We start from the raw sequence: 21495 nt of genomic DNA, 5'->3' as shown, positions 1-21495 counted from the left end.
CACAAGTCTGGTTCATCCTTGGGAGCAATTTCCAAACGCCTGAAGGTATCACGTTCATCTGTACAAACAATAGTACGCAAGTATAAACACCATGGGACCACGAAGCCGTCATACCGCTCAGGAAGGAGACGCGTTCTGTCTCCTAGAGATGAACGTACTTTGGTGCGAAAAGTGCAAATCAATCCCAGAACAACAGCAAAGGACCTTGTGAAGATGCTGGAGGAAACAGTTACAAAAGTTTCTATCCATAGTAAAACGAGTCCTATATCAACATAACCTGAAAGGCCGCTCAGCAAGGAAGAAGCCACTGCTCCAAAACCGCTATAAAAAAGCCAGACTACGATTTGCAACTGCAAAGATCGGACTTTTTGGAGAAATGTCCTCTTGTCTGATGAAAGAAAAATATAACTGTTTGGCCATAATGACCATCGTTATGTTTGGAGGAAAAAAGTGGAGGCTTGCAAGCCGAAGACACCATCCTAACCGTGAAGCACGGGGGTGGCAGCATCATGTTGTGGGGGTGCTTTGCTGCAGGAGGGACTGGTGCACTTCACAAAATAGATGGCATCATGAGGAGGGAAAATGATGTGGATATATTGAAGCAACATCTCAAGACATCAGTCAGGAAGTTAAAGCTTGGTCGCAAATGGGTCTTCCAAATGGACAATGACCCCAAGCATACTTCCAAAGTTGTGGCAAAATGGCTTAGGGACAACAAAGTCAAGGTATTGGAATGGCCATCACAAAGCAGAATTGAAAAATCGTGTGCGAGCAAGGAGGCCTGCAAACCTGACTCAGTTCCACCAGCTCTGTCAGGAGGAATGGGCCAAAATTCACCGAACGTATTGTGGGAAGCTTGTGGAAGGCTACCCAAAACGTTTGACCCAAGTTAAACAATTTAAAGACAATGCTACCAAATACTAATTGAGTGTATGTAAACTTCTGACCCACTGGGAATGTGATGAAAGAAATAAAAGCTGAAATAAATCATTCTCTGAACTATTATTCTGACATTTCACATTCTTAAAATAAAGTGGTGCTCCTAACTGACCTAAGACAGGGAATTTTGTCAGACAGGGATTAAATGTCAGGAATTGTGAAAAACTGAGTTTAAATGTATTTGGCGAAGGTGTATGTAAACCTCCGACTTCAACTGTATAGACCTCTTCATCTCTTTCGCTCTCTTTTAATTTCTCTCTTTCTATTTATCTCTTTCTCTCTCTCTATATATATATCGCTCTCTTTTGCTCTCTATCTCTCTCTCTCCCTCCCTCCTCACGTTGCTCCTATCATAATTATTCAATTGTCTCTAGCTCTCAGATAAGGAACGCATACATCCTGTTGCCATGGCGAATTTCTTATCTGTCTTTTTTAGAGGTTTGATATGGGTCTGAGGGGAAGATAGACAGCTTACGGTGAAGTTCAGAGGCTAGACACACAGATAGGGATCAGGCAGTGCGTACTGGGACTCTGGAGAGAGACAGATAGGAGGAACGTTCGGTGGGAGAAACTGTTCAGAGAGAGAGCGAGAGAGATTCTTCTGTTCTGCATGGCTTTAAGTCTTTGGATTGAAATAGAATCATAGACCATTACAGAAACACCGAAGGATAGGGCTTGTTACAATTAAGGCAGCAAAACAGCCCCTTTGTGGGAGAATTGTATGTAAAATGTATGTTTTTAAGAAGAAAAAGGTTGTCTGACTCCATTTAACTTGCATTTGTCAAGACCATTGAACAGTACAGTACCTTCTCAGTGCTTGTCTTTGCATGCCGGTGTATGTAGTTCATTTAAATGTAATACAATTGTGTATATTTCATTTGCAGCGCATAAAGAGCAAGATGAAATGCATGCCCAGTTGATGTTTGCACAAAAAAGGTTTGAAAACACACCTCTCTCTTTTTGCATAGCCTTTGTAGTATGGCGAAATAAGTTTCATTGAAGAGCTCCACAAGGCGATACTGCCGTCGACAGTAATTCAATTATTATACGAGAGATTCACTGGACCAGAAGTTCCAACGCCATCTTCCCTTATCTCTGTCTGTTCCTCAGCTTCCACGAGCTGGTGACGTTCTTAGGACTGAAGCCCAAGACAGGAGAGACCGAAGTGGCGACAGGTCACTTCTTTATGCTGTGGTTTGAGTTCTGTACCGACTTCATGACCAGGTGGAGGAGAGAGAACAAGAATATCTCCAAAGAGAGGTGTGTGTAGGTGTGTGTGTGTGTGTGTGTGTGTGTGTGTGTGTGTGTGTGTGTGTGTGTGTGTGTGTGTGTGTGTGTGTGTATGTGTGTGTGTGTGTAAAAGAGGTAATTTGGAACCACCTTGTGTGATGTAACCTTGCCAGAGAACTGATGACTTGCGTTAGCTCCCCAAGCGCAGTCTTGTGGCGTGCAGAAGACCCGGGTTCAAAACCCTGGTCAGTTACGGCTACAAACACAGTGAACTACTGTAGCTCCAAGACTAGAGTAATTTCATTCCCACAGGGATCACTTACACATTCTGAAAACATATGTATTCACTGTAAGTCACTGGATAAAAACATCTAATTGACATATACAATAATAATTACTTGGATTTGACTGTGTATTATTTTGCTTATATAACTATATCCCTTTGAGAATTGACTAAATCAGGAAGATGGCTATCTAAGATGGCCGCCATCACCCATCTGCTACATCCCACAAAGACGCTGCCGGGCCACGGACTGACTGACGGTTGAGTAACACTGTTCTACATTTTATTAATTTAGCAGACGCTCTTATCCAGAGCGACTTACAGTAGTGAGTGTACACATTTTCATCATACCCGTCCCTCAGTGGGAATCAAATCCACAACCGCCATGCTCTACCACCTGAGCTACACGGGACCAGACTGACTGACTGACTGAGACTGTCTGTCTGAAGATTATGATCTTGTGGAAAACATTGTTCTATCTCGAACATCGGTTGAATCTCCTGTATGTTACTGGGTCCGAGGCTGATGTGAACTTGTCTCCTGGGGGGGGGGGGGGGCGTACGTATGAAGTGTCTCAGAGTTCTGATTTAGGATCAATTCAGATCACAGTGCCTAAGATTACATGGGGGGGGGCTGATCCTAGGTCAACACTCTCACTATGAAACTGATGTGAACCTGCTCTTTTCCCCATCCTTCCCTCCTTCTCGCAGACTGAAAGATGCTCAGCTGTCAGTGAAGAAGATCACAGCAGACAAGAAGGTGGAGACTAGGAAGATCAACCCTAACAGTCTGGTGAGAACAACTCAAACTTAAGATAGACATACAGACAAAGGGGTGCAACTTTGGTTTTAGAAGTGGGAGGGACATAGATTTTTTTATCCGGTTGGATAAATACTCCAAACAGCCAATCCAACCGCTCTGAGGCGTCCACATGGTCCTAAAGCACACTGTTGCCTCATTTTGTATCACATTCCAATGATAAAACTGTGGGGGGGACAAAAATGCAATTTCAGAATATGGGGGGGGGGGGGGGGTCATGTTCCCCCCGTCCCCAGTGAAAGCTGCGCCCCTGCATACAGTATAGAGCTCTGAGCACCATTATCCACTACATCTGATTAACCCTAACAGTGTGGTGAGGCTCAGGGAAACATTACCACTCAACTCAACACAAACAGAAAACGTGTTGGAATGAATTTCATAGCTGTTGGTTATTGCCGTGCATTACTTAAGCAATAAAGAATGAGGTGGTGTGGTATATCAAATCAAATCAAATTTTATTGCTCACATACACATGGTTAGCAGATGTTAATGCGAGTGTAGTGAAATGCTTGTGCTTCTAGTTCCGACAGTGCAGTAATATCTAACAATTCCCAACAACTACAGTACCTAATACAAATCTAAGTAAAGGAATGGAATAAGAACATATACATATAAATATATGGAAGAGCAATGACAGAGCGGCATAGGCAAGATAAACATTATGGCCAATATACCACGGCTAAGTGCTGTTTTTAGTCACGACGCTATGCAGAGTGCCTGGATACAGCCCTTAGCCGTGGTATATTGGTCATATATCACAAGTCCCTGAGGTGCCTTATTGTTATTATAAACTGGTTACCAACGTAATTAGAGCAGTAAAAATAAGTGTTTTGTCATATCAGTGGTATATGGTCTGACACACCACGGCTGTCAGCCAATCAGCATAAGGGCTCGAACCACCCTGTTTATAAAGATAAATAATGCACACTCAAGGATGCCCTTCAAGCCAATCAGAAACGACTGTTCAACAATGCTGTGGTATAAAGATATGAAGTACACCCTAACAGTCTGGGGAGAGTATAGAGATATACACTGAGTGGACAAAACATTAGGAACACCTTCCTATTTTGAGTTGCACCCCCTTTTGCCATCAGAACAGCCTCAATTCGTCAGGGCATGGACTCTACAAGGTGTCAAAAGTGTTCCAAAGAGATGCCGGCCCATGTTGCCAATGCTTCCCACAGCTGTGTCAAGTTGGCTGGATGTCCTTCGGGTGGTGGACCATTCTTGATACACACAGGAAACTGTTGAGTGTGAAAAACCCATCAGCGTTGCAGCTCTTGACACAAACTGATGCCCCTGGCACCTACTAACATACCCTGTTCAAAGACACTTAAATCTTGCCCATTTACCCTCTGAATGGCACACATACACAATCCATGTCTCAATTGTTTCAAGGCTTAAACATCTATAACCTGTCTCCTCACCGAAGTGGATTTAACAGGTGTCCTTAATGTTTTGTACACTCAGTGAATATAGTGATATATTACAGTTATGTAATTCTATGGGTTTAAAGCAACACCATTGCACTGCACAGTACGATAGATAGGATCATAATCAATCATCTATCACGCTAACCAGGTTTTGGGGATGAGTTATAAGCATCATCCAGTTTATAGATGTTTGGATTCAGGCAAAACAGTGCAATTATATTGTTGATCTATCTCAGGAACCTGGTTTTGATTGAATTACTGTTCCATGCATAATATCTTCCACTGGGCCTCAAAAGTGTGAAATTCTCCTCCCCCTATGGGCTGTTCTGGCTCGGACAAGGCTTACTTAATGACTTAGTTGGACAAGGCTAACTTAATGACTTAGTTGGACAAGGCTAACTTAATGACTTAGTTGGACAAGGCTTACTTAATGACTTAGTTGGACAAGGCTAACTTAATGACTTAGTTGGACAAGGCTTGCTTAATGACTTAGTTGGACAAGGCTAACTTAATGACTTAGTTGGACAAGGCTTACTTAATGACTTAGTTGGACAAGGCTTACTTAATGACTTAGTTAGACAAGGCTTACTTAATGACTTAGTTGGACAAGGCTAACTTAATGACTTAGTTGGACAAGGCTTACTTAATGACTTAGTTGGACAAGGCTTACTTAATGACTTAATTGGACAAGGCTTACTTAATGACTTAATTGGACAAGGCTTACTTAATGACTTAATTGGACAAGGCTAACTTAATGACTTAGTTGGACAAGGCTTACTTAATGACTTAATTGGACAAGGCTTACTTAATGACTTAATTGGACAAGGCTTACTTAATGACTTAGTTGGACAAGGCTTACTTAATGACTTAGTTGGACAAGGCTTACTTAATGACTTAGTTGGACAAGGCTTACTTAATGACTTAATTGGACAAGGCTTACTTAATGACTTAATTGGACAAGGCTAACTTAATGACTTAGTTGGACAAGGCTTACTTAATTACTTAATTGGACAAGGCTTACTTAATGACTTAATTGGACAAGGCTTACTTAATGACTTAGTTGGACAAGGCTAACTTAATGACTTAGTTGGACAAGGCTTACTTAATGACTTAATTGGACAATGCTTACTTAATGACTTAGTTGGACAAGGCTTACTTAATGACTTAATTGGACAAGGCTTACTTAATGACTTAGTTGGACAAGGCTTACTTAATGACTTAGTTGGACAAGGCTTACTTAATGACTTAGTTGGACAAGGCTTACTTAATGACTTAGTTGGACAAGGCTTACTTAAAAGCCAGTACAGCACAGCATGTGGAGACAATTTGCTTACTGTCCCTAATGAAAAACAATAACCCCTTTTCGCTGCCCTGACAGAAAGAGAGACTGCGCCAGAAAGAAGCAAACATGGTGGCCACAAGCTGAGAGACAGAACAGGACAGAGAAGAACAGGACAGAGAAGACATGACTTTAATGAGAAGAGTGATGAGTTGATGTGTGAGGGGAGTGGTGACTTCTCCCACCTTCTCCCGTCACCGCCCCTTAGCCACCCACACAGGAGTGGTGACTTCTCCCACCTTCTCCCGTCACCGCCCCTTAGCCACCCACACAGGAGTGGTGACTTCTCCCACCTTCTCCCGTCACCGCCCCTTAGCAACCCACACAGGAGTGGTGACTTCTCCCACCTTCTCCCGTCACCGCCCCTTAGCAACCCACACAGGACTGGGGACTTCTCCCACCTTCTCCCGTCACCGCCCCTTAGCCACCCACACAGGAGTGGTGACTTCTCCCACCTTCTCCCGTCACCGCCCCTTAGCCACCCACACAGGAGTGGTGACTTCTCCCACCTTCTCCCGTCACCGCCCCTTAGCCACCCACACAGGAGTGGTGACTTCTCCCACCTTCTCCCGTCACCGCCCCTTAGCCACCCACACAGGAGTGGTGACTTCTCCCGTCACCGCAACTTAGCCACCCACACAGGAGTGGTGACTTCTCCCACCTTCTCCCGTCACCGCCCACACATGGGGGGTGGGGTGATCAGGATCATACTAGTCTCTGATCCTGCCCACCCTGTTATGGACCAAGCCTGGAACACTGTACTGTCCTGGATGCCCATTGACCCTGCCCTCGCTGGACACTAGAGGAAACCCCTTATACAATGGTTCGGAGGTCACAAAGTTGCAGATACATTCACTGACCAACGGGATACTGGAAATAGGATGATAAATATTTATGTTCATTTTGATTTTTTGATTCTGCACCTCATCCTAGCACTGCCCTGTTAAAAAAAACATATTTATACAAAAAGGCTAATAGCTGATTAATAACTGGACAAATTAATAAGGCAATGTATCTAGATTGTATGGTAAACTTTTTATGAAATATAGATTTGATCATGTAGATTTGAAATTCAGTTAACTGTTTTCTGATATTAAATATCAGTAGTTTTGTTTGTTTTATAACACATTTAAGTTTATAATCTTACATTTCCACTGTCAATCATATTAATATATATCATCTATGTACTGTATCTTGCCGTCAGTCTGTTATTACAACGCCAACAACACAACCTAGTTCAAGGTGTACAATCATGAGTTTATTCAGCAACCACTTTATATACACGATTAATACAATAACAAGTACATTAAGTGACGTCTAACAGGGCAAAGTTTTTAAAGAAAAGCCAATATTCATGAACACCACACTCGTCTAGCGCTCCGGAACTGAACGCATCCAACAACTCATATTCCACACAGTGGAAACAATATATGCTCTCTTAACGGTTTACAAAAATAGTCTGTCAAATTCTTACACTGTGGCTTTTTCGCCTTATTTTAAATGGCAAACATGCGCAAACCTTCTGGTATCCACGGTGATACTGTTATATTTGTATTAGGCGCAAGCCAGCAATATCATTAAAAAACAATTACGCTCGAAGCTATAAGCCATTTACAATGTGCCAAACCAGTCAATTATGCCAAACCAGTCATTATAGTCCCATACATTACACTGGGGAGTCTGTTGGGGTTGGCATAGCTACCAGTTTAGGGTTTTGGAATGGTTTTGAACAGTTCCATCCCTTGGTTTCGTTGTCTTTTGATCTCCCCTTTTAGGATTTAGATTGGACATTCTCTCCCTCATGCATATTCGGTTTTTGCAATGGAAGCACATTTAATTGTATGCATTGGTCGGTACTTTTTAATTCTGCCCGTGGAAAGCAAACCAACAGAGACAGTGTCCATCTATGGTTTTAAATAGGCCTAATCCAGGTCTATGGAAGCGCAGCGGCACGTCTTTACGCGCTGGACGCGTTTCTTCCGGGAGCTGGGTGACTGGCCGGGACATATGAGGGTATAGGTGACAGTGGTGAATGTTTTTGGTTTACAGGTGGAACACGATTGGAAAGCCCCGTCATCTTCGTAGATGTGTCGGGGGATGTAGAAGGAGTTACACTGCCCGTAACAGAAACGATTGATTATAGTGCGGCTGAGGCATCCTTCCTCGTGGATCGTCTGTTTCAGCGGCTGCGTTTTGCACCAGTCCAGTTTGAGGTACCGGCGCTCCGTGACGTGTAAGGCTTCTTGGCTGGATTCTAGAACCTCGTCATTGGCAGTTACTGGCCCCATTTGGCGGGAGACAAATCCGTTCTGTGGTGGTGGCTGCTGCGGTGAGCGCTCAGACTGGTTGGGACTGGAGTTGTATTTGTATGGGTGCGGAGAGGCGCCCTGGAAGCCACCTCCCGCTGCGCTCCTCAGCGGACAGAAGAATAGTCCCAACACCATGGCAAAGACTGCCGTCTTCATCCTGATCTATAGAATATTAAATAATTACATTTAAAGCCGTCGTGGAAATCAACAGAACAAATTACGTATAACTTTTAGCAAGGTTTATGCAGTAGTCAAACCAAATACATTTCCAAGTGGTTATAGCGTACAGTTAACAGACTGATAAGAATAATTTCAACATTGTATTTGGTAGAGCGAAAATGATAAATAGCTAGATTGACTCACCTGTGTCCTACACAAACGACACGACAGAAAGATTCCCTGCGGGATTAAGATATTGCTTAAATAGAAGTATTCCTGTATGATCTCTTCAAGGAAGAGGCTAAACAAACTGCTGTCTAGCTGTACTGTCTCAGATTTAAGTACAGTAGAGGGATGTACCCGCCCCCTCCAACACCCGTCATCCTCTCTGATAGATCCTACATAAAAATGACTCAAACCTGGGAAACTTGCAGAGTAAATCATTCATTTTAGATGAACAGAAAATGATCAGAAAAACAGCAAGAGACTTAGTTAAAGCTTGAGCCACAAAAAGAAAGCAAAACCATAGCAACTTGATTAAATGTATATCAAAACATCAAGGTTGAATCATACACCACAGGCACACAAATAGAGTATCAATAATTTGGATAGAACAATTATTGATTGAGAACTGAAAATAGCAGAGTATAATACCTTATTTGTTACACAAGTTGTACATATCAATATACCGCTGTTACTGCATGTAACGTTGTTAGTAGGCTACGTAGTTCAACAAAATGTCATGGTGATAAAGTAGAATTTAGAGAACACTCCCAATACTTTTGTGATGCAGTTTTGAATATACTTTAGTTTTAGTGATGTGACATGGTGGGGTTAGTAACATTAGAACAGCGGGGTGTGTTCAGGTGGATGTTCTATAGTCCTCTTCTGGGTAATGGGGAACCGACTTCTTGGCCACAACGTTGTCCAGCTTCTGACCCATCAGATAGGGGTTATTGACACTCTGGAATAAAAAGGGAGCAAATATGACATTGTGTTGTGGTGAAAATAAAATCTTATTACATTCTTGAAAAAGGTGTGGATAAAGAGGTAAGCTATAGGTGTTCCAGAGGTGTTTGTGATCATTGACGGAGAAATGAAAGACAACGTAGTCCGGATTCAAAATTGACATTGGTCGGTCAACATGCAACTTAATCCAGAAATGTGAGTTTAAAAGGGCATTATCCCCTTCAGGGTATAACAACTCAATGGTGGTGATGTGGTTTCACAGAAACAATTTCTACAAAAGCTTAAACTATAAAAAACTATATAAAAAAAACTTAAAAAAGCAGTTATAACCCTTTGTCTTCTTTTGGGTCCTCCCTTCAGTTTCTGGTACAACAGCTCCTTGTTCTGAAGTGACAAAGAATGTTTATTGTTTTAGAGAAAATGATTTTATGTTGTGTAATCATAAACACATAGCTTGAGCCTTTTCAGGGAACAACAAGACCTTTCCATGGTTGACTTGTCTAGTGTCCACAGATGGGGTGTGGTGTCAGTTAATACAAGCGGAAAAACCTTAACTAAAAGAGGGTAAGGACATGGACTAATTCAATAGTGCAGAGGGCACAGTTTTGTTGTATCCACCCGAGCCTAGTGGAGTAGGGTGAAGTTGCCCGTACACTCTGAAGACAATTTTACCAAGTTGCCCTAGTCACTCACCCACTTAGCCAGAGCAGGGTAGTCATGTTCTGGGTCAAACAAGTGCTGATGCTTCTGGAACTCTCTGCTGAACTCTGCTGTGTCCGGGACGTTCTCCAGACAACCATCTGCAGCTACAGTACAAGCAAAGAGGAAATAGTCAAGCTTTTTCAAAATTGGATGTGTGTAACTCCTGCATCCACCCTCACCTTTTTTTTATTTTATATATATATATAAAAAAATTTTTTAAAGGTCATCGAGGAGGCGGCGAGGAGAGGGAATGTGGACAAAAATGCACTTGTATGAAATGACTCCTCCACTCGCGTCGTCAGGCAAATGACGTTTACAGGGGTAGGATCGACAAAATAAGTGTAAAGTCAAAAACAAATGAAGTTGTTCAAGACATTTTATAGATAAAAACAATATGCTACTTTTTCCTTTTAAACGTGTGCAAGATTCTCTCCTCCGATAAAACAGCTGATTTAAAGAGGGTGTGGCAGATATCAAAACTCCTCCGTGAAGGACTCCGGTAGGACACGCACGACTATCCTGATGGCACGTGGTTAGAGGGGAGGACACTAACAAACTGACATCGCCTCGACAACTCATCGGTTTCTAGGGCTACGGAGGAGAGGGGGTGGAGGATGGATTTTTCCCCAAATGAGGAAAGGACATAGACAAGGAAAACCCTAGATTCATCTGCAGCAGTGGGGGCTCCTCGGAACCACCATCCTCCTCAGTGAATTTCATTTATTTATTGTAAAACGTGGATAAAGTCATCCTTTTAGATAACACTAAATATATTCACCTCACCAAATAATTGATTGAAACACTTTTACAATGAAGGTCTATAGTAGCCTCAACAGCACTCTATAGTGTAGCACCATGTATCCGGAGGACAGCTAGTTTCCGTCCTTCTCTTGGTATATTGACTTCATTACACAACCTAGGAGGCTCATGGTTCTCACCCCCTTCCATAGACTTGCACCGTAATTATAACTTTTGGAGGACGTCCTCCAACCTATCAGAGCTCTTGCAGCATGAACTGACATGTCCACCCAATCGAAGGATCAGAGAATGAATCTAGTACTGAAAGCATAGGATACAGCTAGCTAGCACTGCAATGCATAAAATGTTGTGAGTAGTTGACTCAGACAATTTGTTCAAAACTGTTCAACTATTATTTTTCAAAAATGAAGGCGAAGCAAGAGTCATTTTTTTCCTCACTTAATTAGCTAACAAATACAGCTGACTAGTTTAGTTACTCAAACAGAGGGATGCTATGTTAGTTAGCTGGCTATGACTATCCAACAACACTGGAACTCCAAGGTAAGCTTTTTGTTTTATTAATTTATTGCCCCGGGGTCCGCCGGTGTAACTGCTTACTGACTATACACTAATGTTACTGCATGATTGTAGCGGGTTTACTAACGCGTTAATTCTATTAGCTATGTTGACTAAGACGTTACTTTACTTAATATGGAGAGAACGACGTAGGCTGTGTGTAGTGGTTATGACATGGTTTGGCTTGGAAAGTTTTTTTTCCACCTGGTCACATACAGCTGATGTGTTGTTCATTGAAGTCCACAAACAAAGGTAAAAAGTGAGAGGAGGAGAGTGCATAGAGGCTAGAATGAATACAAAGTGGCTGCTATGAAAGTGACTATTTATGCATGATCAGGGGTGTATTCATGCCACCAACTGTTGAAAAACGTTTCTTAAACAGAAGCAAATGAAACAGGGATAAAAATACTCAATTTGTCCAAGCGAAACCCTCGTTTGCAACTGTTGCAATAATGATTACACCCTAGATAAGCTAGACGCAGACAAGAGTGTGCAAGGCGGTATTGAATGTTTCACTATGTCCATGTGTCATTGTCATCTCAAATTTCTCTCGACCTGCGTGCACCTACGTTGTAAACTTTAATTTGTAGGCTGTTGTAGCAACCTTATGATGGGTATAGGGAAAATGTGAGTATCATGTAGTAGCCTAAACCTATCGATGTTACATTAAACTGGGTGAATGGAATATGTTTGACAGTCATCCAACATGCTGTAATAGAAATAAGGCCATGCTGATAATTATTTTTTTATACTCCATCACAAACGGCACTGACCGCCACTGATCTGCAGCTACAACGAGTCAGGGACAAGTACTAGGAAGATTCCTCAGATAGAACATACACGTCGTTGGCGCTGGAGGGGGATGGCTGCCGTCTTATCAGCTCTTAACAACCATGCTGTTTAGTTAGTTTTTTTGCGATGTTCGTTAACTTGTTTTGTACATAATGTTGCTGCTACCATCTCTTATGACCGAAAAGAGCTTCTGGACATCAGAACTGCGAATGCTCACCTCAAACTGGACAAAGAGTTCTTCAATGAGTCAGACAGGAGGGATATACCACTACAGACACCCAACCAGGCCCAGATCCCCGTGATTCACTGGAGAAGGAAACGGAGATTGTGGAAAAAGATCAGGGTGCCTTGCGAGGATCAGGCAATGACTGGCTAATCTGTCCTTGCCTTCCATTCTGCTAGCTAACGTTCAATCGCTTGAAAATAAATGGGACAAGCTGAAAGCACGTATATCCTACCAACGGGACATTAACTGTAATATCTTATGTTTCACCGAGTCGTGGCTGAACGACGACATTAACTTCTTATGGCTGCAGGGTCATAAGTGAGTAGCTTGGATGAAAAGGTGCCCAGAGTAAACGGCCAGCTCCTCAGTCACTAATATATGCATATTATTATTAGTATTGGATAGAAAACTCTAAAGTTTCCAAAACTGTCAAAATATTGTCTGTGAGTATAACAGAACTGATATTGCAGGCAAAACCCTGAGGAAAATCAAACCAGGAGGTGGCTTCTATTTTGAAAACTCCCATGTTCCATAGCCTGCCTTTGCTCCATTTAAAGGGATATCAACCAGATTCCTTTTCCTATCGCTTCCTCAAGGTGTCAACAGTCTTCAGACATAGTTTCAGGCTTTTATTTTGAAAAATGAGCCAGAAAGATAACATCGCGTCAGATGTTCCCATGAGTTTTGCTCACGCAACAGAGTTTGGGCAGCCATTGCCTTTCCCTCTCCTACTGAAAAATACAGTTGCGGTTGATATATTATCGATTATATATTTTAAAAACAACCTGAGGATTGATTATAAAAAACGTTTGACATGTTTCTGTGGACATTACGGAAACTATTTGGAATTTGTCTGCGTTGTCGTGACCGCTCTTTCCTGTGGATTTCTGAACATAACACGCAAAACAAACAGGTATTTTGGATATAAAAATAATCTTTATGGAACAAAAGGAACATTTATTGTGTAACTGGGAGTCTCGTGAGTGAAAACATCCGAAGATCAAAGGTAAACGATTAATTTGATTGCTTTTCTGATTTGTGACCAAGCTACTTGATGCTAAGTGTACATAATGTTTTGTCGAGCGATCGATAAACTTACACAAACGCTTGGATTGCTTTCGCTGTAAAGCATATTTTCAAAATCTGACACGACAGGTGGATTAACAAAAGCCTAAACTGTGTTTTCCTATATTGCACTTGTGGAATGAATTGCACATGAATATAAATATTTTTAGTAATATTGTTTGAATGTGGAGCTATGCAATTCAGCAGTTGTTGATGACAATTATCCCGTTAACGGGATTGCAGCCATAACAAGTTAACCTCACTGGTGTAGGGGGCAGTATTTTCACATCCGGATGAAAAGCGTGCACAGAGTAAACAGCCTGCTACTCAGGCCCAGAGGCTAGGATAAGCATATTATTAGTAGATTTGGATAGAAAACACTCTGTAGTTTCTAAAACTGTTTGAATGATGTCTGTGAGTATAACAGAACTCATGGCAGGTGAAAACCTGAGAAAAATCCAACCAGGAAGTGGGAAATCTGAGGTTTGTAGTTTTTCAAGTGATTGCCTATCCAATATACTGTGTCTATGGGGTCAGATTGCACTTCCGAAGGCTTCCACTAGATGTCAACAGTCTTTGGAACATTGTTTCAGGCTTCTACTGTGAAAGGGGAGCGAATAAGAGCTGTTTGAACCAGGGGTCTGGCAGAACGCCTTGAGTTTAGTCACGCAGTGGCCGTGAGCACGAGCTAAAGACAAAGGAATTGTCCGGTTGGAATATTATTAAAGATTTATGATAAAAACATCCTAAAGATTTATTATATACATCGTTTGACATGTTTCTACGAACTGTAATGGATTTTTTTTTGACTTTGTCTGGACTTAGTGCTCACGCCTTGTGCATTTTGGATTACTGGACTAAACACGAACAAAAAGGAGGTATTTGGACATAAATATGAACTTTATCGAACAAAACAAACATTTGTCTAACATGAAGACCTGGGAGTGCCATCAGATGAAGATCATCAAAGGTAAGTGATTAATTTTAACGCTATTTCTTTATTTTGTGACACCTCTCCTTCTTTGGAAAATGGCTGTATGGTTCTGTGGCTAGGCGCTGACCTAACATAATTGCACGGTGTGCTTTCACTAAAACTTTTTTGAAATCTGACACTGCGGTTGCTTTAAGAAGAAGTTTCTTTAATCGTATGTTTAACACTTGTATCTTAGATCAATGTTCATGATGAGTATTTCTGTAATTTGATGTGGCTCTCTGCACTTTCACCGGATGTTTGGCGCTGACCTAACATAATCGCAAGGTGTGCTTTCCCCGTAAAGCCTTTTTGAAATCAGATACTGTGGCTGGATTAACAAGAAGTTTCTTTACAATGGTGTATAATACTTGTATGTTTGAGGAATTTTAATTGAGATTTCTGTTTTGAATTTGGCGCCCTGCAATTTCACTGGCTGTTGGTGAAGTGGGACGCTAGCGTCCCACTTGTACCAGAGAGGTTAAGAACATACAGCTGGCGGGTTATACACTATCGACAGGACAGAACAGCAGCCTCTGGTAAAACACGGGGCAGATGCATGTGAACAACAGCTGGTGCACGATATCTCAGGAAGTGTCAGGGTTTTGCTCGCCTGAGGTAGAGCATCTCATGATAAGCTGTAGACCACAATATCTACCTAGAGAGAGTTTGTATTTTTCGTAGCTGTCTACATACCACCACAGACCGATGCTAGCACTAAAACCGTACTCAATGAGTTGTATACCGACATAAGCAAACAGGAAAACGCTAATCCAGAGGCGGCGCTCCTAGTGGCCGGGGAATTTAATGCAGGGAAACTTAAATCAGTTTTTATTTCTATTAGCATGTTAAATGTGCAACCAGAGGGCAAAAAAAATATATAGATCACCTTTACTCCACACAGAGACGCGTACAAAGCTCTCCATTTGGCAAATCTGATTCCTGCTTACTAGCAAAAAGTAAAGCACCAGTTGTCAGATGAAGCAGATGCTAAACTACAGGACTGCTTTGCTAGCACATACTGGAATATGGGATTCTTCCGATGGCATTGAGGAGTACACCACATCAGTCACTGGCTTTATCAATAAGTGCATCGAGGACAGCGTCCCCTCAGTGACTGTACGTACACACCCCAACCAGAAGCCATGGATTACAGGCAACATTTGCACTGAGCTAAAGAGTAGAATTGCCGCTTTCAAGCAGCTTGACTCTAACCCAGAAGCTTATAAGAAATCCTGCTATGCCCTCCAACGAACCATCAAACAGGCAAAGCGTCAATACAGGACTAAGACCGAATCGTACTACACCGCCTCCGATGCGCGTCGGATGTGGCAGGACTTGCAAACTATTACAGACTACAAAGGGAAGCACAGCCGAGAGCTGCCCAGTGACACGAGCCTACCAGACGAGCTAAATAACTTAGTTGAAGTCGGAAGTTTAAGCGTGGGTCTTCCAAATGCACAATGACCCCGAACATACTTCAAAAGGTTGTGGAAAAATGGCTTAAGGACAACAAAGTCAAGGTATTGGAGTAGCCATCACAAAGCCCTGACCTCAATCCTATAGAAAATTTGTGGGCAGAACTGAAAAAAAAAAAAAAAAGTGTGCGAGCAAGGAGGCCTACAAACCTGACTCAGTTACACCAGCTCTGTCAGGAGGAATGGGACAAAATTCACCCAACTTATTGTGGGACGTTTGTGGAAGGCTACCTGAAACGTTTGACCCAAGTTAAACAATTTAAAGGCAATGCTACCAAATACTAATTGAGTGTATGTCAACTTCTGACCCACTGGGAATGTGATGAAAGAAATACAAATTTAAATAATTCTCTACTATTATTCTGATATTTCACATTCTTAAAATAAAGTGGTCGTCCTAACTGACCTCAGACAGGGAATTTTTACTGGGATTAAGTGTCAGGAATTGTGAAAAACTGAGTTGAAATGTACTTGGCTAAGGTGTATGCAAACTTCTAACTTCAACTGTATATGCTCGCTTCGAGGCAAGTAACACTCAAAAATGCATGAGCATCAGCTGTTCCGGATGACTGTGATCACGCTCTCCGCAGCTGATGTGAGTAAGACCTTTAAACAGGTCAACATTCACAAGAACACAGGGCCATACGGATTACTAGGACGGGTACTCCGAGCATGCACTGGCAAGCGTCTCCACTGACATTGTCAACCTGTCCCTGACAGTCTGTAATATCTGCATGTTTCAAATAGACCACCATAGTCCCTGTGCCCAAGGAAGCAAAGGTAACCTGCCTACCGACACGTAGCACTCACGTCTGTAGCCATGAAATGCTTTGAAAGGCTGGTCATGGCTCACATCAACACCATTATCCCAGAAACCCTAGACCCACTCCAATTTGCATACCGCACAAACAGATCCACAGATGATGCAATCTATTGCACGCCACACTGCCCTTTCCCACCTGGACAAAAGGAACACATATGTGAGAATGCTGTTCATTGACTACAGCTCAGCGTTCAACACCAAAGTGCCCTCAACGCTCATCACTAAGCTAAGGACCCAGGGACTAAACACCTCCATCTGCAACTGGATCCTAGACTTCCTGACAGAACGCCCCCAGGAGGTAAGGGTAGATAACACATCCACAACGCTGATCCTCAACACAGGGGCCCCTCAGGGGTGCGTGCTCAGTACCCTCCTGTACTCCCTGTTCATTCATGACTGCCCGGCCAGGCACGACTCCAACACCATCATTAAGTTTGCTGATGACAATAGTGAGCCTGTGCCCCGACAACGATGAGACAGCCTATAGGGAGGAGGTCAGAGACCTTACCGTGTGGTGCAAGGACAACAACCTCTCCCTCAACGTGATCAAGACAAAGGAGATGATTGTGGACTACAGGAAAAGGAGGACCGAGCACGCCCCCATTCTCATCGACGGGGCTGTAGTTGAGAACTTGAAGTTCCTTGGCGTCCACAAATTATTTATTTTTTACCTTTATTTAATAACTAGGCAAGTCAGTTACGAACAAATTCTTATTTTCAATGACGGCCTAGGAACAGTGGGTTAACGCCTTGTTCAGGGGCAGAACGACAGATTTTTACCTTGTCAGCTCAGGGATTCGATCTTGCAATCTTTCGGTTACTAGTCCAAAGCTCTAACGACTAGGCTACCTGCCGCCCCAACAGCAACAAACTAACATGGTCCAAACACACCAAGACAGTCGTGAAGAGGGCACGACAAAACCTATTCCCCCTCAGGAGACTGAAAAGATTTGGCATTGGTCCTCAGAAGGTTCTACAGCTGCAACATCGAGAGCATCCTGACTGGTTGCATCCCTGCCTGGTATGGCAACTGCTCAGCCTCCGACCGCAAGGTTAGTGCGTACAGCCCAGTACATCACCAGGGCCAAGTTTCCTGCCATCCAGGACCTCAATACCAGACGGTGTCGTTAAAAAATTGGGGCCGGTATTTTCTTAAAACTGCATTGTTGGTTAAGGGTTTGTAAGTAAGCATTTCACTGTAAGGTCTACATCTGTTGTATTTGGCGCATGTGACAAATAACATTTAATACAGGGACAGAGAGCCAACCACACAGAAACAAAGGATAAAGCCTCGCTGAGTGCAAGCCTGTTCCTGCTTTAGCTAACTTGATGTCTTGCAAGACTGTAATGGTACTGAAAGTTAAACACCAAGCCTAAAGGAGAAATCCTTGTTACAAACAGAAATATAGCTATTTGTTTACCCGTCTTTCCTAGTGGACATGGGTTGGAAGGGTTGGGGTAGCCATGGTCCTCACTGAAGTATTTGGGGATGTTGTCCCCTGTCAGCTCAGCTATGATGTTGGGGATGTTTCCATAGGGACCCAGATGCTGCAGGCCCTCATGGGCCCCACCTAGTGGAGGAAACAGAACAAGGATATATATTTTTTGTCATGACAGACAAGAGGGGGCATGTTAACTACCATTCTTACATTTTATAGTGATGCTCCAGAACGTGTTTAATTTCAGCCAGTAGTTTTGAAAGTGGTGCTCACGAGCCTAAACAGGTCCCCGTTTTTTGTGTAGCATGTCATCCAATTGTGTACGACGTCAGCCAATTCATATGATATGTAAAAAATTTGTTGTGCTTAAGATCCCAGACTGCTGCTTTAAAAATTTGATTAGCACAAGTCAAAAGTGAAATCAATATCAGAATACAATACTAAGCCTAGACATGTTATTTCTGTACAGTGCATTCGTCAAAGTATTCAGACCCTGTCTCCGAGCTCTACGGTGTGCGCCTTCACATTGTTTTTGTGAATTTTTTAAAATGTAACCTTTATTTAACTAGGTTAACTAGTTAAGAACAAATTATTTACAATGACGGCCTACACCGGCCAAACATGGATGACGCTTGGCCAATTGTGCGCCACCCCCTATAGGACTCCCAATCACGGCCGGTTGCGATACAGCCTGGAATCTAACCAGGGTGTCTGTAGTGAGGCCTCAAGCACTGAGATGCGCCTTAGACCGCTGCGCCACTCAGGAGCCCATATCTTGTCCAATCAATTGAATTTACAACAGGTGGACTCCAATGAAGTTGTATAAACATCAAGGCTGATCAATGGAAACAGGATGCAGCTGAGCTCAATTTCAAGTCTCATAGCAAAGGGTCTGAATAGATTTGTAAAAATGTAATCTAAAAGCCTGTTTTCACTTTGTCATTATGGTGTAGACTGAGGGAAAAACAATATTTAATCAATTTTAGAATAAGGCTGTAACGTAGCAAAATGTGGAAAAAGTCAAGGAATCTGAATTACTTTACAAATTCACTGTTCATGTCCAATCTCCAAACACAATCCCAAGTACAGTAACACAAAGCCAGAAATGTAAAATGTGATCTCCACAATGGTACTGGGAACTATAACCATTGGCAAAACATTTTCTCCCCCCGAGATGCATGCCCTCTCTCCCACAGAATATATCCCCTCAATTCTCTTGAACATTTGGCAGGAGCTTTGGTGTAATATAAAATAGCTTACTTGCCGCGTCCACATCGATATAGACCTGTTATTAAACTCCATTATGGCTATGTACAAAATGGAACCCTATAAAGTACACTACTTTTGACCAGGGCCCATAACCCTATTCCCTATGAAGTGCACTACTTTTGACCATATGGGATGTCGCTGAGTGATTTATCCAAGGCTATGAACTGGACACAAGACAGATCTGTGGTGTAATTACTGGTAGGGAACATTTCAAAACAGATGTAATTTAATTTCACAATGGAAAATTGCCTGCAATAGAGTGGAGAGTATATTTCTTAGACATAACCCATGTGCCAAATCATGACACACCCCAGATATACAGACTAGGCTTGTGGTCTTACGCCGTCATACTGTTTTATAGGTATAGTGTTTGATTACTAAACAAGTTGTCAACCAAATTGTCAGATACAATCCAGTTACTGTACTTTTTGCTTCATTGACAACAAAAAAATTGAAGATTAACAACAAGCCTGAAACATACTTTGTGTCAAGCCAACTACCACAGCACTATGTCTAAAACAGACAACTCCTTTAACTCATAGATTATTATTATAAACCATGGACCCCACCTTGGATACTCTGGGGACCCACGATGTTGGTGGCCTGGTGAGCGGGGTACTCAACCCTGTGCCGAGCGATGCCAAGCTGCTCCATGGCGCCGTGTAGGAGGCGTTGAATGTCGGCCTCAGATACCTGGTCTGCCGTGCGGGGGCTCCGGGCCGATGCCAGCTCCGCCATGCACACCAGAACGCTCAGCAACACGGTTCTACTCAACCTGACCGTCGAACCCATCTCGGTCTACAATAGAGACAAAAATATAACGTTACTTATCATGTTTTCAGTTGCATTTTCTACTAAATACGTCGTTCTAATTATATTTCAGAGGGATGTCCACCTGACAGAAACCATCATTAACCCATATATAAACAGTTGACTAACAGAAGGCAGGTAGCCACTTGTTGTTCCTTCCCCACGTAGGCTAATAATATCACACCATTCGGCCATAGGAATCGCTTTATGTCCAAATTAAATGTGGACATGGGCATAACCTAGAACTAACCTAATAAATACATTACGCGGGTACGCTAAGTGTTTATTTGTAAATCATGTCTAGAACAAGCACATGTAATATAGCCCAATACATTGCAAAATGTAGCATGCGTAATCCTAATTAGCCATATAAATCATATCAACCTATATCTGGAATTAAGGCATACGAGCCTTCGCCTCTTTTCTGTGAAAACAAAAATGTGCGCCATCGGGCAAATATACTAGAGGCCGCGACAGTCATACATATTCTGGATATACCAATAAACGACATTCAAGAGATGCAATATTTTCAATCTCATAGGCTACTGTTACACATATCGAAAAGGCCTACACGATATTTATCAGACTTTACGATGTATCGTTTTCCTTACGGTGTATCCTGGATGCGGTGAGAAAGAGCTTGTGATGCTGACGGAGGATGCAGTCTTCGCTCCACGGATCATTACCTTACTGGCTCTTGCCAGGCACCAAAAAACAAAACAATCCCTGGCATCTCCGTGAATGTCATTAAACAATGTCAATAATTTAGCGCATCAGGGTGGCGTTTTCGTGTGATTTACAAAATTAGTAGACAAACATGCAATAGCCTAAGCTGTGACTAAAACAGTAATACATTTTCATAAATTTGACTCCAAAGAAAAATGTAAATAGGCTTATTTATTAAAACATTTAGTTTTACAGACATGTTGTTCAGGTGGGCTAAAAGTAATATGTAAAGGGAAATCAATTAAATAATCAGTCAAAAAGGCTCCAAAGATATAACAGAACATCTTTACAATAAAATATGACATTGATAAGCCTCCATTTTTATCTTCAATGCAAATATCATAAAAACAATGATAACTGCCATATGGACCTTTCCATGTGCTGAATAGAACTCTATCCAT

General features: G+C 42.3%; 3 protein-coding genes across 3 annotated transcripts in view; 1 reads left to right on the top strand and 2 right to left on the bottom strand.

Moving 5' to 3' along the window:
• Positions 1-6130, top strand: part of LOC120024264 (formin-like) — a 53813-nt gene extending 47683 nt beyond the window's left edge. The window contains exons 18-21 of the mRNA XM_038968459.1: positions 1824-1875; positions 2050-2199; positions 3163-3244; positions 6083-6130. Coding sequence (XP_038824387.1) covers positions 1824-1875; positions 2050-2199; positions 3163-3244; positions 6083-6130 — 332 coding nt within the window. The remainder of the gene's footprint in view (positions 1-1823; positions 1876-2049; positions 2200-3162; positions 3245-6082) is intronic.
• A 1237-nt stretch (positions 6131-7367) lies between these two features.
• Positions 7368-8508, bottom strand: LOC120024263 (gremlin-1-like). Its single transcript, XM_038968458.1, has one exon. It carries the CDS (start codon positions 8506-8508, stop codon positions 7966-7968), a length of 543 nt encoding a protein of 180 aa, XP_038824386.1. The 3' UTR covers positions 7368-7965.
• Positions 8509-9078: 570 nt separating this feature from the next.
• LOC120024539 (neuroendocrine protein 7B2-like) lies at positions 9079-21051 on the bottom strand. Its single transcript, XM_038968819.1, has 6 exons — positions 20980-21051; positions 20128-20356; positions 18272-18421; positions 10174-10286; positions 9811-9864; positions 9079-9475 (listed from the first exon to the last, which is right to left on the bottom strand). Exons 1-6 carry the CDS (start codon positions 21049-21051, stop codon positions 9374-9376), a joined length of 720 nt encoding a protein of 239 aa, XP_038824747.1. The 3' UTR covers positions 9079-9373.
• Positions 21052-21495: the final 444 nt, after the last annotated feature.

This window comes from Salvelinus namaycush, chromosome 29, assembly GCF_016432855.1.
Source record: "Salvelinus namaycush isolate Seneca chromosome 29, SaNama_1.0, whole genome shotgun sequence".
NCBI classification, from domain to species: Eukaryota; Metazoa; Chordata; class Actinopteri; order Salmoniformes; family Salmonidae; genus Salvelinus; species Salvelinus namaycush.
Note: the sequence above shows the minus strand (reverse complement) of the source record. Positions and strands in the feature narration are given on the sequence as shown.

What these genes read in the sequence shown, in the direction of transcription:
- LOC120024263 (XM_038968458.1), bottom strand. Translation starts at nt 8,508, where the DNA reads ATGAAGACGGCAGTCTTTGCCATGGTGTTGGGACTATTCTTCTGTCCG.
- LOC120024539 (XM_038968819.1), bottom strand. Translation starts at nt 21,051, where the DNA reads ATGATCCGTGGAGCGAAGACTGCATCCTCCGTCAGCATCACAAGCTCT. An exon ending in CACCGCATCCAGGATACACC is followed by an intron (nt 20,357 to 20,979) that starts GTAAGGAAAACG and finishes TCTCTATTGTAG; the next exon opens with ACCGAGATGGGTTCGACGGT. An exon ending in ATGTCCACTAGGAAAGACGG is followed by an intron (nt 10,287 to 18,271) that starts GTAAACAAATAG and finishes CTTGTACTGTAG; the next exon opens with CTGCAGATGGTTGTCTGGAG.